The 18,683-nt window shown below is 46.8% G+C and overlaps 1 protein-coding gene across 5 annotated transcripts in view; it reads left to right on the forward strand.

Annotated features, from left to right (window-relative positions):
* The window catches only part of LSAMP (limbic system associated membrane protein), a 1,400,662-nt gene that overhangs the window by 951,377 nt on the left and 430,602 nt on the right, over nucleotides 1-18,683 (forward strand). For 3 of the 5 annotated variants that reach the window (XM_033146538.1, XM_033146539.1, XM_033146534.1), the window contains exon 1: nucleotides 10,591-11,282. In XM_033146538.1, the coding sequence (XP_033002429.1) occupies nucleotides 11,128-11,282 (155 nt within the window). In that variant the 5' untranslated portion in view covers nucleotides 10,591-11,127. Of the gene's footprint in view, nucleotides 1-10,590; nucleotides 11,283-18,683 lie in introns of those variants that run through there. The other 2 variants (XM_033146535.1, XM_033146537.1) reach the window with 1 other exon arrangement.

Genomic DNA, 18,683 nt, shown 5'->3' on the forward strand with positions numbered 1-18,683 from the left:
GATGTACCGTTGAAACACGGCGGGCGCGTTGCATAATCCGAACGGCATAACCAGGTATTCAAACTGCCCATACCGGGTCCCGAATGCAGTCTTCCACTCGTCCCCGGCACGGATCCGAATCAAGTTGTAGGCCCCTCGGAGGTCCAGTTTGGTGAACATCTGCGCCCCCTGCACCCGCTCCAGCAATTCTGCAATAAGGGGCAAGGGGTACCGGTCTGGGATGGTGATCTTATTCAGGGCCCGGTAGTCATGGCAGAGGCGAAGCTCCCCACACTTCTTCTTAACGAAGAGTACAGGAGCGGCAGTGGGTGAGGTAGAGGGTCTAATGAACCCGCGTTCCAGGTTCTTGCGAAGGAAGTCCTGCAAGGCTTCACGCTCTGGCTCCGAAAGAGAGTATAAGCGGCTCACAGGCAGGGGCGCCCCAGGCTGTAGGTCTATGCCGCAGTCGAAGGACCGATGAGGCGGCAGTTTGTCTGCCCCCTGTTCCTCGAACACGTCTAAATAGTCCTGGTACCCGGCAGGGAGCGTTGACACAGCCTGACCCATGGGGGCAGCTGCTACTAACTCGGACTGAGCATGGGAACCCGGGTCTGGGAAACGTACAGTCCGATTGACCCAGTCGATCTGAACATTGTGCGACTCCAGCCAGTCCATCCCAAGCACCAGGGGAAACCGGGGCATGGTGGCAATGTCCAGGGTTCGCACCTCCCGGTGCTGCTGGTAGCACAGGACCAAGGGCTGGGTCTCCCGAGTAACAGCGCCCGAGCGTAGGAGCCGTCCGTCAATTGCCTCCACCTGTACTGGTTCCGGCTTGTTCTGAAGCGGCACCTGATGCTGAGTGGCGAAGGCAGAGTCCATATAGGAGCGGGTTGCCCCCGAATCCACCAGAGCGTGGGTGAGAATCCAGGGCCCACCGGGGGGGTATAGACGCACCGGTATCATGAGGTGTTGCAATTCCACTGGTGAGGGCCCATCATGCGATGCTTGGGACCCCAGGTAGCCTGGGCCATCGGCTACTGGGGTTGGCCGTTTTCCCTGCGGCTGGTGTTTCTCAGGGCAGGTTCGGGCGTAGTGTCCACTCCCACCGCAGTAGAGACACAGGTTCCCCTCCCGACGCCGAGTCTTTTCCGAGGGGGAGAGGCGAGGCCGCGCTGCCCCGAGCTGCATCGGCTCCTCCAATGACTCAGCTTTGGCCACGGAACTGCAGGGAAGCACCGGCGCCGGGAGCCCGGAGTGCCGGCGGCCCCGGGCCTGGCGACGGTCCTCCAACCGATCGTCTATCTGCAGACTCCGTTGGATGAGGGCATCCAGTGTGGCAGGGCGATCCAACGTGGCCAGCTGATCCAGTATCTCGTCTGAAAGTCCCTCGAGATACTGGTCCCGCAGGGCAGAGTCGTTCCAGGTCAAGTCCTGCGCCAGCAGCCGAAATTCCGTGGCGTAGGTGGCCACTGTGGACTTGCCCTGTTTCAACCGCCGAATTGCCCGATTGGCTTGACTCCCCTTCTGAGGGTTGGCGAACGTGGTTTCCAGATGATTGCAAAACCCCCGTATAGTCTGTCAGCAAGGGGGAGTCTTGCCGGAGCAGCGGCAACGCCCACTTGGCCGCCTGGTCCTTCAGCAAGCTGATCAGGAAGTGCACCTTGGTGCGGTCGTCAGGGAAATCCCGAGCTCGCCCCTGAATATACAGCTTGGCCTGGGCGAGAAACATGGGAAAGCTGGCTGGGGACCCATCAAATTTCTCTGGCAGGGCCACTGGGTACTTGCCAGGAGCTGGGGCGGCAGCCCCAGGAGCCGGTAAGGCATCCAAACGCTGCTGAAGCGCCGTAACCACATTGCTTAGCTGCTGCACGGTGTGGGTCAAGGCCTGGTTCTCCTGCGCCAATGCCACCAGCGCAGCCGCCTGGTCAGCCATGGCTACTAGTTCCTCCCGAACGCACCCCAGCAAAGGGGGAGTGCGGGTGTGGCGTGAGCAAACTGTGCTGGCCCCAGGGGTATGTCCGTAAAACGAGGTCCAAGTCCAGTCCTGGGTCAAGGGGTCCAAAGGAAGTCAGTCCGGCAGGGAGCAAGGCAGGGAGCAGGTCAAAGTCCAAGGCACGAGGTTGCAGGTTGAGCACACGCTTGCAACAAAGTTGCTCACGCAACTTGGGCTGGGTCTGGCTGGCTTTTATCTGGCCCTATGCTTAGGGCGGTCCCGATCCTCCGGAGACTCGCCTCTCCTCCGGGCCTGGAGGCGAGCACTCCTCCTGCAGACACTTAACTCCCTTCGCCTCTCTGCCCTGAGCCTCTGTAGCTCAGGAGAGGATGGTGGGTTACTGGACCCAGGGGATGCCTCAGCTTCCTCTGAAGAGGCTGGGAGTGGAGCACCTGCAGGCAATGGGTCCTCCCTCCCATCAGGAGCCAGAGCAGACTCTGCTGATGCCTGCACCTGGGGATCCAGCACAGGTGGGGATCCTTCAGGCTCAAGCCCTGGCCCTGGCCCCGGCTCAGCTGGTTCTGGAGGCGGGGAATCCCGTGCAGGCTGGGATCCCTCAGGTTCAGCATCAGAGTCTGACTCCCAGGCCATCACAGTTTGATTTCACAAAATAAAATAAAAAATGAGTTTTTAAAAAGTCACCTGAAAGGAAAGGGCTGCAGATGGAAGATGGAGTTGATAATACAAGATGGGAGGGAGGAGGGAATATTGAGACACCAAAATCAATGATGAGTGGGAAAGCACAAAAGCATAGAAAGTTCACAGAAGAATGGCCATTTCTGTTTTCTCAATCTCCATTCCTAGCTGGAGAAAAATCTATCTTGCACTTTCTTCTCCTCTTCCCCTAACAAAAATAGATGCCTGGGCAGGTGTCCTGTTTTTCTCCTTGAAAATCAGTTCATCTTATAAATGCATTTTAAAAAACAAACATATAAGCACTGTCTCAAACTGCAGAACTATTGTGAGCTTTTTTAGAATCTGAATCTGAAGGAGGTCATACTTTCAGTGGGACCTCTCCAATATTTTATGTACAAATTCATCTATCAGACTGTCATACTTAAAGCTTTTTGACAGTTCACTTTCTACCAATACCATTTAAAAAATCCTGAGAGTCATTTTCTTGGCTCATCAGACACCTCAGAGAGCTCTGTGGAAACTACGATAATGGGTCCACCCAGGGAAATGCACAGCACTACAGCCTTGTGCTGTCTTTTTCATTCAGAAATACACATTTTACAGTGGCAAATGAATATATAGCCTGTTTCATTTCAGCAAGGCATTGCAGCTTCTTCATCCGTTACTAATAGTCAATATCAAAATAGTCTTTTGGGGCCCATTGGTGTTTGTTAGGAAGAGCCAGCCTTAGCAATTTTGAATAGGCCTGAGAAACAACATTTTGCCAGTGTGTGAGAAGTTTCCATTCCTGCAGCACCATTATGTACAAACCTGTCCAAAGGGTTTGTGGGAAGGAATTAGTGAGGACAATCTTTTGTCACACAACATTTTAAATTGCTTGTATATAATATATATGCAGTCAAGGACAATGGGTAACCAAGTCCCTATAGTCTCATTGTGGTGGGAGCAGTTGTTGGAAGGACGTTACATATTTGCTCCAAGACATCTGAAGATTTTAAAAAAGCTTCTTGGGGGAATATTCAAGGTTCTAGTTTTGACATACAAATCTCTAACCTTGTGGCTTGGGCACTAGCCCTACATATATGAGACAGTATAATCTCCAATATATCACAGCTCAATCTTCAAGATCAATAATATCACTCTACTTTACCTGTGAGACCTTCCTATTCGGGCTGGCTTTTTAAAGGTCAAGATTAAGCCACTATGGGATGATTTTGCAATATAATAGCCAAAGACTTAGTGGAAATTTATTCTGTATTGTTCCTTTTCAGGATCTCTAAAAAGAAGGATCTTAAGAATCATAACTTTTTTGTTTTACAAAAAAAGAGAAGTTTCTAGCTTTCCTTGTTAGAATCTGAAAATGTACTGACAGAGCATGTGCTGTCAAATTAAAAACAAAGAGGAACGGGGTTCCTTTTCCACTGGTCGAAGAGAGGCTTTCTCCTTCAGGAACAATATTATCAGGGACTCATTTTACACACATAAGATGTATTCACCTTAGCCTGCTCTTTCTCAAGCTACTGAATTGCAAGTTAGAGGTCATATTCTATGTTGTGCTGCATGATTGCTGCCATTTAAATTTCCAGAACATCTAAGCAAAAGGTTTTAAAAACAGCTTTGCAAGAATATTTGGCTTTAAGCAGGACTTGAAAGATGAGCAAGACAGAGAGAATGGGCCAAATGATCTTAAATAAAGGAATACTATCCAGTAATGTATAGCCGACAGTGCTAAAGTTTCCTTGACTATATGAGCAATATTTTCAATCAGGTGTATTATCAGAGGTAAGAGATAAAAGCAAGGGTGGCAAAAAGCCTTAAAAGGTAAGGGCAGGAATCTTGAATTAGGGTAAAGACTGGTAAACAATGAAAAGGCTTGAACTGGCCAATGCAGTGAGCAAAATATGTGATCCTAGCAACTAAGATTTGAGCAGAGACTGACAAGGTGGCTGCTATAGCCTGTGAGAGAACAGCGAGAAAGAGCCAAGAGCCTGTTGATAGTGATCATTTTGGGGAAACAGAAGTAGCAGGCCCTTGCAACAGAATGAATCTGGCAGGTGGAGATGTGTTCAGTTAGGAGGAAGAACTCTGTAGTCTCACTGGACTACAGAGGAAATGATAGCTTTCTCTGGAGTTGCGATAGAATCAGTTGTAGAGTTGGAAGGGACCACAAGGATCATCATCTTGGTCTAGCTCTCTGCAATGCAAGAATTTTTCACCCAAAATGGGACTTGAACCCACAACCCTGAGATTGAGTCTCATGCTCTACCGACGAATCCAATCACAGTTGTTGCAGCAATACGAGCCTCTTAAGAATTGGGAGGGGAAATACAAAGCCTTGTTGCTAAGTTAAGGTTACCAGACGTCCCCGTTTCCTGGGAACAGTCCCCGGATTTACAAATCAGTCCCCATACAAAATCAATTGAAGTTGAAAAGTGTCCCCGGATTCATTGAAAAACATCTGGTAACTTTATGCCAAGTCAGAATCGGGGAACCTGTGGCCTTCCAGATATGGCGGGACTTCAATTCCCATTAGGCCCTGTCAGCATGCCCAGTAGTCAAGGACGGTGGGAGTTGTAGTCCAGCAAGATCTGGAGTGTCACAGGTTCCTCAGCCCTGCTTTAACTAGTCTTTGCAGTTCTGCTGCTTTTGTTGTTGTTGTTTTGTTGCTCCCATCTGCAGTTTCCCCTCTTGCTCAAATTATTCCTGCAGTTTCTCAGACTTGGCGGGGGGGGGGCACACACCAAAGGCTTCCACTTCTGGAGATATTTTGCGACCAAAACAGCAAGGTAATTTTTAGTCTTCTGTCTTCCCTCGAGAGGAGAGGAATTTTCTTGCCATTTGTATTTTCATCTGGCATTCAATACTTACTGGAACCTGCAGAAAGCTTTTATTGCCTTATTTCATCTTACAAAGCCCTCTCTTATTCTCCATATAAAACATATTGATGCCATTTCCCATGAAGTGCACCCTAAATATATTTAACTAGGCATTAAATTTAGATTTAACAGGATAGTAACTGCCTCCTAAGTAAATACTCTGAGATAAGGAAATGTTTAGCCAGATTTAGCAGTTGTGTGGCAGATGCTACTCGCATTGCATAATTGTTAATCTCCGACAAATATGTTTTCTTTACTCCACTGGTATTTAATTAACATATAATAACTCTTATTAACTGCAAATGAACAGCTCACGTGATGCCATGGGAAGAGGTATGCAGTGCTATCGATGTAGTTGGCTGTTTCAGATTGCCTTCAACTTCTCACAGTAGCAAGCTTCACCCCGGCTTATGTGCTTCTTCACAATAGTGTCCTTGTCAAGGTCATCTTGGACAAGAGAGGAGAAAGCTTCATTATGAAATAGCATATCAAGGCAGAGCATATCATTATAGTGTGAGCTGCATTTACTGTAGGCCAACAGAATGCACATTACAAGGGTAGGTGTGGGGGTTTTTCATTTAAATTTTAATTGAATTGGAAAATTTAGAAGATCGTCTGAATTTTCAGTTTGGGAATTGCATTTGTAACGAACCAAATCAGTACAGAGGAATGGTCCAAGCATTTTGATGCAACTGATGGCAGCAAATATACTTAACTGGAAATCGGGGGCATGGTGTGCACATTTATCAAATACCAATTTCTGTTGTAGGAGCAATTAAAATAACTGTAAAAAGATGCTGGTGTGAAATTCTTACTAATATATTCCATTTCAGAATTTTCATTACAAACTGCAGCTTGAAAAACAAAGATTCCCACACCCAAAAATTTATCAGCTGACACAATGACACACAATGGGTGGAATCATGAAAAGACACCACTATTTAGCTGAAAGGACTGAAAACAATTACAATAATTAATAATAATACCCATCTGTTCTGCTTGACTGAAAGTCTTGTGTAGCTCCAAAGCTTGCATACACTAGACCCAATAGTCCTTACTAGTTTAATAAATAATAAAAAGATTGTAAATAATAATAAATAATAAAATACATTAATTATAACATAGCAAGGGATGCCACCATGCAGAGACTAGCTGAAGCCTGCACAACCAACACAGATATGCATTTGCCAGTTGATTATGTTGCTTTGAATGTATACTTGACTATATTCAGTAATGTTTTATTCTGGATTGTTTTATTTGATGTTTTGATGTGGTTTGTAAACTGCTTTGAGGTAGTAGTAATAATAATAATAAGAAGAATAAGAATAAGTGCTAAACTGGGTCCCATTTGCCTGGACTGATCTGGATATGAATGTGCATTACCATCCAAGACTATTTACTGTTGTGTGCGTGTGTGTGCTAGGATCAGGAGCACTTATGTCACTTATTTATATATTTTATAATCTGGAAGTAACATGGCAACAACCCTGCACACGGAGACCTCATCATATATTACAGTTTGAGGTAACAGTCTCCCATAGTTTGCAGTTTGTTTATATGAACTTGCCAGTTATTTAGATAGCATTGTATTTTATGCAAACACTGGTAAATGGCAACAACTAAGTGTTTCAGTTCTGCAACAAAAGCACATAACCTGTTGAATGTCTTCATCATCTGCAAGCGGGAGCAAGATGGCAACAGTTCAGAAGGAATCCCTAATTTAATTGGGGGGGGGGACAAGCTCTCTTCCTATTAATCCTTTCCTCTGTCACATGCTCTTGTCCTGGTTGTAGCCAGATTCCAGAATCTGATGGCATCATTAAGATTGTCCCTGGGCATGGCTGCCTCATGTATGTGAGGAATGGGAAAAGGGGGAGGGTGCTGACACTGATTGAGCCACCATCCCAGGCTAACTGCCCCTGGCCTTACCCGCTTACTTAATTAATCTCCCATCCTTGTGCAATGATGGTGATGGTGCACGAGCTGCTCTGTGAATGCTCTTTGGGTCAAGCTGGCAAAGCTGTTGCAAGGATCTGGGGCTCAGCTGCCGGTGCTGGCATTGGGGGAGGACAGACTGAGCATTCACACTGCAGGCAACTCAATGCCATCATTGTCTACACTCCAATTAGACCCTCACAGGCCAAGGGCACAGAGGAGAGAGCGTGCAAGAGGAAAGGGCTGGTCTGAGGGTGCGGCTGTGACTGTTTCAACTGGGGAAGGGAAACGAAAGAGGAATAAAAGAGCAATATCTGAAACTGAAATGCTAATTGCCCAGAAGAATGTTCCCCTTTTTCATCAAAAGGTCTAATGATTTAAGGTCGCTCTGTCAAACTTCGGGTCATTACAAAAATTCTGCCCCTAGGTCCAACTGCCAACTTTTTGTTGTCTTTTTTCCTCACTCCTCAGTTCTTAGATTGTGGTGTGGGTGTGGGTGTGATCATTAATGTAAGATATTGCAGTAAAAAGGGTATTCAAACATATGGATGGCATTGTGATTATATTTCAGGAAGATTTTCTGCTCTCTGTTAATAGCAGTATATATAGATCAGCCTCAAGCTGAACACAGTAAACGTAAAAGGATGGGTGGGGGGGGGGAAGGAAAAGGAGAAGTAAGGAAAGGAAGTCAGCCCAGTTTTAGATGCAATTGGAGGTTATAGTTTAGTAAAATGGAATGTTAGTGACATGGTAATTTCAGCCCAGGTAGTGGCATTCTGGACTGCATAAATTCAGACTTGGGATCCCAGTTTGGGATCAGGGAGCTTTTTAAACTGGGGAGTGTGTTAAATATGTGCCTCTACCCCACCCTAAACTGCATCGCCAGGATTCTATCACCTCATGATCTCTGGTTTGGTATCAGGGAGTTGTTGTTGTTTTTTTAACATTGGGAAATGGTGTTAAAAGATATGCCCATCCCACTTAGTCTGAAGTGATGCAGTTTAGAATACTTTGTTTATATTTATTTATTTATTTATAATAGTGTTTATATACCACCCTCTCATAAAATATCAGGTCAGTCATATCAGTCTATCACCTCATTCTGAATAATGTGTGGAAACACTGAGGCATGACTCCCATGATGCACTGAATGAGGGGGGTGGGAAGGCTACGCTTGGAAGAATAGAATCATAGAACCTTATGGATTAAGGGCTAATTTCCCCTGACAAGAACCTTGTTTGGGCATTTATTCAGGTAGAAATGGATAAGTGGAAGTAGAAATGGATAATTAAATTGGGGGTTACACCGTTTTGAATTATTCCTGACCTCCATGTGTTTTGAGTTCCTGTGTGCATGCAAACAAACCTCAAGTCCCCATGCCTGTGGTTCATAATATGCTTTTCTAGCTTGGGAGTCAAACATATTGGTGCCCAGGACTGCCAGATCTAGAAGTGGCAAACTTTCCCCAGCCTGCCCACCTTTCAATCACTTGAGGTCACTGTAATAGGACTTCAGGAGATTTAGACCATGCACACACCATACATTTAAAGCACATTAATCCTCCCAGAATTGTAGGTCTGTGAAAAGAAAACTACAGTTCCCAGGCTTATTTGGGGGGAAACAGTGTGTTTTCACTGTTTGGCATGCACACATCCTTAAACTTAAAACCGCAGGTGCAAAGATTCTTCCTTTGCAGTCCCAGCTGAGCTTGATCTGCCAAGAAAGATATTTCATTCGCCTCCCAGCTGAATTTGGTTCCATCGCTTCTCCTGCTCTGCACATTATGTCATATGAGGGGACAAGTAGGCATGGCTTGGGCCAAACAGCACCACAGGCTGAAAGGGGGAGGCATGGTGGGCCTAGTTAGGTACTTGGGCTGCAAGTCCCCCCCCCCAACTCCTGTATGCATTCAATGATAGGTGCACAGATATGGAATTCAGGACCAGCATGCATGCCCAAAATGCACACCTGAGCTGGACTTGTGCTCATCATGGCAGCTATACCTTCCCCAAGCCTGCTGCAACACCCCCTGTCTCCCACTGAAAGCTGCTGGCCTTTGCCAAACCTACCACGAGCTGAAGCTGCCATACTTGGCAAACTGCTGCAGTGCAAACCACACTTTAATGGAGCAAAGCAGTTGGCCAACTCCTGAATTCAGCGAGTGTCTCCTCACGTGACCGTCAAAAAGGCAGGTGGCTGAGGCAACAGAATACTGGACTGTACCACTACAGTCCTCATAGCCCCCCCCCCCCCCGCCCGCGTGTAAGAAGTTCCCACGTCCCAGAGAAAGATGTTAAGGAAACAACTCCGCGAAGTTCTGCTTTACTTCAGCTTTATTATGCAGGGGAGCGTTCAAAATACCACAAGCGCCCAGAAACATTCCCTCATTCCATGCAATGCGGTGGCCAGAGGAGCAGCCTTGGCGGGAGCACGACAACCGAGCAGTAATACGACCCTCAGGAGTGTGAAATACGACTCTTAACGAGCCAACTTTCTCTCCCCCCCCCCCCACCGCCTTGCTCCACCGCTCTTTCCCTCCATGGCGCTCCTCATCTGTCCTCATCCATCCGCAGCCTCCCCGTCTCCCCGCTTCTCTCTCCCTTCCCCTCGCCTGCGCTCCCCAGGCCCCTCGGTTGCCTCTCTTTCCCGAGCCTCCTGCCGCCTGCAGCCCCTCTTTCGGCGAGCCCGCCTTGTGGTAGCAGCGGTGGTGGTGATGGTGGAGTCGTCCAGGCCTCGGAGATGAAGCTGTTGTCGTGACAACCTCGAGGAGCACCGGGGCTTTGATCTGGGCGGGCTGGTGGGGTGGCGGGAGGGGGCCGCCGTGTGTGTGTGTGTGTGTGTGTGTGTGTGTGTGGAGTTGGTGAGGCGGGTTGGGGCTCGTGAGGCGGGAGGGCGCGCGTGTGGGCGCCACTTGCCCGAGAGCCAGGCTGCGAGAGAGGAGACCCCCTTTCCCCCTCCTCCGGCGCTGAGGCGCGCTTCGCCCTCCCTTCCCCTCGCTCCCTCGCTCCCTCCCTCCTTCCCTCCTTCGCTCCGCCTGGGAAAGTGGGTTAGGAAGGGAGCCGAGCGCTCAGAGACTGCTCAGCCGCTCGCCCAAGCAGGAGCATCCGCGCGCCGGGGAGGAGAGAGGAGGAGGAGGAGGAGGCAGGCAAAAGTCCCATCCCTTCGCCTTCGCCTTCGGGGGGCTCGCTTGCCCTTTCGAAGCTCTTTTGGACTGCTTGATTTGTTTGTTTTCGTCTCTCTCTCTCTCCGCCGGCCCCCTTTCCTCCGGTCTCGCTCCCCCCGCACCTTCTTTATTTTCGTGAATCAATCCTCTCTCTCTCTCCCGCTTTCTTCATTTTGATCCCAGCCCGGGTTGCTTTTGGGGAAGTCTGGAGAGGGGAAAGAGGAAAGAAGAAAGACTTCTGTTAAGAAAAGCATCGAGAGAGAGAAGAGAGAGAGAGAGAGAAAGAAGCAGCGGCAAAAAGAAGAGGGAAAGGAGAACCAATTGGGGAAAGCCAGAGCCAGATCTGCCCAGCTAAAAAGGCAGAGTTTGCGCGTTTTTCGGTGGCTTCTCGGATATTTCCCCTCGCTGGCTGCCCCCTCTTCCTCCTCCTGCTCCTGCTGCTCCTCGTCCCCTATCCGGGGGTAAAGGCATCCTCCTCCGAGCACCCAGATAAATAAAGGCAGAAAAAGAGAGGGGGAAACTCCATCCTTTGCAACTCTCCAGCCATGGTAGGAAGGGCTCAGCCCGATCGGAGACAATTCCCGCTGGTCCTACTGAGATTGCTCTGCCTTCTCCCCACAGGGCTGCCGGTCCGCAGCGTGGATTATAACCGAGGCACCGACAACATCACGGTGAGGCAGGGGGACACAGCCATCCTCAGGTAGGGGGCGATTGGCCAACTTTTGTTCTTCCTTTATCTTCGTGTCTATCGTTCGACAGTCCTGAACTGTGTGGTGGGGTTGGTGGAGAAGGAGATGGGCTGATGCCTATAGGTCTGAATGTGACTGACTTGGAATATGTTGATGTGGAGTTGATTCTGATTCATCATGCACACATACAGGGCAGATACCACTGACTCAAAACTATTTGCCTTCAAATTCTATGTTAAATATGCACATAAAAAACAAAATATCCCGCTGTTACTGAAGTACTAAGTACCAGGAGGCAAATAGTATTAAATGTTGAAAATCCTGCTGCAGCAGCTAATAGGAGGCAGTTCTTGTATCCCCCCCCCCAAATCTATTTTCTCTCTTGCTTGTATTTGGATAAGAATGAGTAAAGTGAGAGGTGTGCAACTTGCCCTTCAGTGAAAATGGGTATACAGTATCCATACCACTATTTAAATGAAAAGAGCTGGGTCTGAGAGAACACATACACACACACACACTTTGTGTTGTTAAATGACCAATCACCTGGGAAAGGAGTTATGAGAAATGTTTTTTTTTCTCCCTCCCATCATTATGCACTTCTGAAATTCATGCACTGGTTAAATGAATTCATTCCCACTTGTTTGGGGCTCATGTAGAAATGGGGTGTGGGGGTGACTTTGCCTCTATTGATGACAGAATTCACTTCTGGCTAATAATAGTTTGAACTGAATGTTTGAATTCAGGTGGTGTATGGTTCCTTGTTGGGTGACTCCTTTGAGCCACGTCTCTTCTTGCCTGCTTGCTCCTGTTGGTTTTCTTGCTTAGCCCTGAAGGAAAGGTGTGTTCGTGTATACATGTGTGACTGGGTGGCTGGTGGTGGGATACCACACCTGAAAGTGTGTTGGTTTGTGCTGCCTCCTTAAATTTGAGACTGCATAATTCCCTGTCCACATCAGTTGTTGAATGAAAATTCCCCACTATTAATTGAAATAAAATAATTTATAGTATTGTAATCTGCTCCATTTAAGGTAGTATAATTGCCCTACTGATGAAACTGCTCTGTGTGTATGTGCATTCTGCATATTATAGCACTAAAACTATTGGATGTGATTTAGAACAAGAGTGCAGTCTATGCAAAGAGCTGATAACGCACAACCCTCAAACAGCCAGGGAGCAGTTCCTTGGCAAAGCTAATGACAACAGCAAAGTTTTTACTCTGTTCCTCTAGAATTGGTAGCTAGTAGACACAACCCTGAACTCTTGCCACATGAGCCCATGCTCATTCCCCTGCCCCTCCGTTTAATAATTGGAACTATATTCCTGAGTTCATATTAACTGGGGTCGTCTCTTTTCCTTATGGATCTCACCACTTTGTTTCTCTCCGAAGATTCCGGGTGCAGGAGGACCAGAGCATAGTATATTATCTTATTCCTCATATTTCAAGTGCATGAATGATATTAGTGCAGGGAGAAGGGATTTCAGAACGCAAAGCCAACAGGAGTGTGTGTATTTTTCTCCTCTTAGCTCTCATGAGCTGAGAGTGTTCTTATCCAGGAATATCCTTTCAGCAGAATCCATTCCCCAGCTCTCCAGACTTGTTAACTTGCATGTAAGGTTTTATCCACATGGAGTAATAGGATTACCGAGTAATTCATCTGCCTTGCATTCGTGATGGAAAGCTTTAGCTGAACCACAAACACCTAACAGTGGTGCTCTCCCTGACTTGGGATTCATGCCTCTGTTAACCCCTTTCCAGGAGGGCTTTTCCCTACGCTTAGTTCCCTTCCATTTTAAAATGCATGGAACAGTAATTCCTCTGGCTTGGCCTCCCCCTTTCCCACGTAGCACAAGAGGGAGTGTGCTCAGCTCCTCTGTGTACATATGGCAGCAGCGAAGTCATTAAGCTCACTTACCCAGCTAGGGGTCATTGGATTTCTATTTCCCACTTAACCTTGCAGCCCTGGAGTTTATCTTGAGATACTTGGTGCTCAAAATGCATTTACTGGGAAGATGTGTGTTAGCCTGCATGGATGTGACATGAAATGTGCATGTACCAATTTCATCCTCTTGTGTAAGGGGGGAGGGTTGGAATGTGTTTGCATGCTTTTGTTCTAGTAAGTATATTGGCATCCAGGACAGAGACGCACAATGCAGAAGAAGGTCATATTTCCATTGCACAAGTCCTGTTGGGCTAGAGTGGTGTAAACTTTGAAGACTGACAATTTTAATAAGATAACCAACTGAACTTTCCTGCTGTAGAAATCAGAGCTTCAGTGCAATGAACACAAAAATATCTGCATCCTTTGTAAATTTGCTACAGGCAAGGCTCCAGTTCAGGCTTTACCTGTCATTGTTGGGAGTTTTGTGCATGCTGCACATAAATGTGTTCACTTGAGGCAATTACTTCAAGAATGTGCTCTAGGAGCACTACAGTCCACAAATACTACTAGGAACTGTAGACTGCACAAATCTATTGCTTAGATGCACAGTTAACAGAGTTATCAGAGAAAACTCTAGTGCTGGTGTAGTTAGTACTCTTTACCCCTCCCAATGTTTATTTGGGAAGAAATTAGTGTGCAGGACCAGGGATTGGGGTCACACCCTCTGGTCTTGCCCCACCCTCCTTGTATTTAAGGCTCCTGGTGGAATAGTGCCTATCTGTATAAAACCCATTCATGCGATTCATTCCCTGGATATGTGGAAGGTGTTGTTTGTGTGCAGAAGCCTATGCAAGTTCCAGTGTGCAAAGTGGACTCTTGAACGGTAGCAGCACAGTTGAGGGTAGAACCACCCTTCCAACACTGACATTGCTGCTACTTTCCTTGACAGGGCTGGGGTGTGGTTCAGTGGCAGTTAGGTTGGGGCTGCCATTGCCATGCATCCTTGACTTTGCCACTCCACCACCTCAGTCTCCTACAGGTAAGCAGCATAAACACTAGTATCAGGGGGATGACTCTGCTGCTTTGCCTCATGCCACTCACTAATGCAACCCTTACACTTGTGGAGGTTGAGAACAGGGTTCATTTTACCCAAATGAATGTTTGTACAGAGCTGATTCAGCATGGGGTTATCACAGTAGAAAATGGGCTTTTCTTTTCTAGAGACATGTTCTGACTGCTGGACATATGCTTAAAACATCCAACTGGAAATGTGTGCAGCTTCTATATGAGAGATACCTCAGGCAACAGCCTGCATTTAAGCCAGGCTCCTGGAAAAGACCCAGTGTGCCTCTCGGTCTGAGGTTCATCACGGAGCCTGTCTTCACACTTTTTTAGTGCAGGTGGGGTGGAAGAACAACCATTTCATTGTGATACTGCCCCAGGATCCGTTTTACTAAGAACTAGAGATGAGGTGCAGGACTAAGAACCAGGACGATGCATAGGCATAGGGAGTTTCCTTCAGCATACACCCCAAAAGGAAATCCACCAAAAACCCTTATGTCAAGAAAGTCCCAGGAGCCAATCCTGCGTCTTCAGGGAGATTGCACTCCTTCTTTCCCCACATTCCAAAAACTCAATGTCTGAACCTGAAGCAGAACCAAAGTCCCTGCCAGAATCGGTACCTACAAAATTGGGTAGGGAACCTTTGGGACATAGAAAAGCTTTTCTAGTAGTGGGGTTTGAGGTGAAGCTACCTATTCTCAGTAGGCTGCAGACATTTAGGGATTCAGACAATCCCCAAGCACTGAAATTGAACTCATGCCGCATGCAGGAGCTTTATGCATGTACATGTGTGGATGGTGGAGGGAATGTCAACAAAGGATGTGTTAGCAGTAGATACGGAGTTAGCCCACACTGTCTTGAAGCACTGCCCTCTCCCACTACATTATTTAAAATTTGGTGGTTAGTCTGAATCTCTTTATATAAAAGCCTTAGACTGACCATCAACAATCCATCAATCAAAATAATGCAATTTTTAAAGCAAACAAAAACCACAGGGGAAACCAACTCCCCCACATAAACACAACTTACTTGAAATGCCTGCTGAAATAGAAAGTTATTTGTCTAGTGCCTGAAGTTAAATTGGGAAGTACATAAGAGTAATCTTACTGGATAGGCCAATGGCCCATCTAGTCTTGGCTCCTGTTCTCACAGTGGCCAGCCCAGATGTCCATTGGAATCCCATAAGCAGAATCCAAGTATAATAGCATTCTTCTTTCCTGTGGTTTCCAGCAACTGGTGTTCAGAAGTATATGGCCTCCAGCCATGGAGGCAGAGAATACTGTATCCATAGTGGCTAGTAGCCAGTTGATAGCTTTCTCCTCCATGAATTTGCCTGATCCACTTTTAAAGACATCCAACTTGTGGCCATCACTGCTTCTTGTGGTAGCAAAAGTCCATGGTTTAGTCATATGCTGTGTGAAGAAGTATTGTACCTTCTTGGTGCCTGTCTGATCTCAGCTGGGAGGGCCCTGTAGTACTGAATCCATGACTCCTGGTGGATACTGTCTGAGCATCTGAGACATGAGGGACCAGTAACAGATAATTCTCTGAAGGTGTCAGTGAGTGGCAAGGATATACAGAATCTGATCATCCTTAAGGAGTTGTGGACCCAAGTGGCTAAGGATCTTGCATATTAATACAAGAATCTTGAACCTGGCCCTGTAACGTATGGACAGCCAAGGCAAGCTTTTTAAACACTAGTATTATGTGCTGGCAGCCAGGGGCGGAGCAAGGGGGCGGGGGGCAGGCCGCCCTGGGTATTGCCCTGCGGGAGTGACACTCGGGGTGGTGCCCCGCCCCCACGATCGGCGCCGCCGGCGCACGGCAACTTTTAAGGCTGCAGCGCATGAACAGCAGCGCAGCGTCTGTGCTGCTGTTCATGCGCTGCAGCCTTAAGACTTGCTGTGCCGCCGCACGGAAGGGGTGCCAGCCGCTCGCACCCGCCATCTTGGGTGGGCTGTGCATGCGCAGTCCATATGGGATGCTGCGTCCACGCACGCCGGATATCACGGCACGCGCGTGCTGGGGGCGGCACCAACGCCCCCAGGGGCGTGCCCCCACTTTGCCACCCCAGCTCGCTACACCCCTGCTGGCAGCAATATGCCATGTGAACAGGGCATTTATAACACTATGCCATGAACAGCTTCGAATCGTTTACATAAAACAAATCTCACGTTGCAAAAAAGAAAAGAAAAAGGATCAAATGCGTGTGTTGTGGTTGTTCAGAAGTGTTATGTCAGAAGATCTTTTCTGCCTTTGCTTATGACCTCTTCTATCTGCAGTACTGTATATAAAGAATCTCCCATTGCTGTACAGTAATAACACTGTTAGTGGATGAACAGTGTAGTAATGGTGCAATGCACAGCTTTTAAAAAAAGAAAGAAAGAACGAAAGCAAACTTACTTTATGCATCCTTTTATACCCACGTATATCACACTTTGCTAGTGCATTTGCATGTTCAAAGTGGCTTGCAATAACTGAAATCAGAATAGTAAAGTAACAGCAACAATCAAAACATAGTGAAGAAAGGCATAGAAGAAAATACATGCATACCCCCAGGAAAGAAGCAACAGAACTATATGAAACCTTTTGCTAATCATTAAATAAAGCCAGCACCCTAAATAAAGTGTGTGCCACTCTATAGAGGCAATATGCATAAGCATAACATGCCTGCACATGCATGTATATTCATGCTGCTTCAACATCCAGAATACACTTTTTTAATTAAAGACCATTTAACTAATTCAGTTTTTTCAGCACTGAGTATAAGAGAGCACCCAAGACTCAAATGCCCTTCTCATTCAGATTGCATATCATTAAGTACGACAAGATTAGTTTTAGAATTAATTCTCAGCTGGATCTGCATGATCAGAAGACTTCTGAAAATAAAATGACTCTCTACTCTCACTGCCCATTTCCCTACCTCTGGAAAGCTGACACCAGGGGAGAGTTGTTGCTTCAGCAACAAATCAGCTCAGACTTGGGAGCTGGAGGCTCAATCCCCTTCCTGGCTCATAGTCAAGTCCAGATTCAAGCAGGTGCTTCTATGCACTTCCCCTTCCTCCTAAGTAGCCTCCTGTGCAACTAGGTATGTTGGCAGTTCTGAAACTTCTCGCTGGCCTGCCATCTCCTCTGCTTCTGTGACCTTGTGGGAGGATGGATGAGATGAGGAGGCTCTAAAGAGCTAGCCAGAAATTCAAGCATCCATTGTGAAGTCTTGGGCTCCACTGGCTCTACTGGCAGTGTGGAGAATCCTGCTGCTTTTGTTCTTCCTCAGAGGAATCTTCAGGTTCAAGGTCTGGGTAGGACCATTGGGAGGCAGTGTTGTACACTCAGCCTCCCAGTATTGAGCATCACTGTCAGTTACTGAAACGGAGAAGAGTGAGACATGGGGAGCTTGATGTGGTACAGACTTGGCAGACCAGTCGTACCTTGGAAGTCAAACGGAATCCATTCCGGAAGTCCGTTTGACTTCCAAAACGTTGCTAAACCAAAGTGCGGCTTCTTGTTGGCTGCAGGAAGCTCCTGCAGCCAATCAGAAGTCCTGGAAGGCCTTTCGGATGTTCGGCTTCCAAAAATAGTTCGCAAACTGAACAGTCACTTCCAGGTTTGTAATGTTTGGGAGCCAAAACGTTCAACTGGAAAGGCATTCGACTTCCAAGATACGACTGTACTGATGTAGACAGGATGTAAGTGTACCTCAATTTCAGCCTTTACACTTCTCAATCATAAAAACATTTGTTTAATACTATTTACTCCTGTTCTCGAAGCTACTAACATGAGTTTGGCCAAACTGCGAGAGGCAGTGAAGGATAGGCGTGCCTGGCGTGCTCTGGTCCATGGGGGTCACGAAGAGTCGGACACGAGCTGAACGACTGAACAACAACAACAACAGCAACAACAACAATTTACTCCATATATATATGAGGGCTGGAACTTGTGTTTAAACTTAAAGCATGGGTTCATGGCCACCTTTTAGTATTGCGTATGATACAAGGGTAGGTAGTATACACATCTCTGATTTGCCTGTCCACCCTAGATTCGTATACCAAAAGATTATATTATTCGGTACAAAGGTTGCATTAATCTAGTCTCATTAATTTTCAGTAATTGAACTGGAGTTTATGTTCCATTTCTGAATTTTGCATACCAGGTTCACAAAGGCTCTCTCCACATTTGTCATAATACTTTAGTTCATAAATATGCAATCAGTATTATGTGACCTTATGCAAATTGACCTAAAATGAATGACACATCAGATTCACAAATAAAACTCAACTTTTGTGTGTGTTTTTGTGTGGCAAATAGTGACATTTGAACCTGGACTAGGTGTTTTATTAGAGACTATTAATTTTACATTTGCTGATCAAATTTTAATTCTGGAGTTTGCCCGGTAGATTTATGATTCTGTGAATGTGCAGACTTAAAATTTTTATATCCAACCCTTCCTCCCAAACGGACCCAGGGCGA

The sequence above is a fragment of the Lacerta agilis genome, chromosome 4 (genome assembly GCF_009819535.1).
Source record: "Lacerta agilis isolate rLacAgi1 chromosome 4, rLacAgi1.pri, whole genome shotgun sequence".
NCBI lineage: Eukaryota > Metazoa > Chordata > Lepidosauria > Squamata > Lacertidae > Lacerta > Lacerta agilis.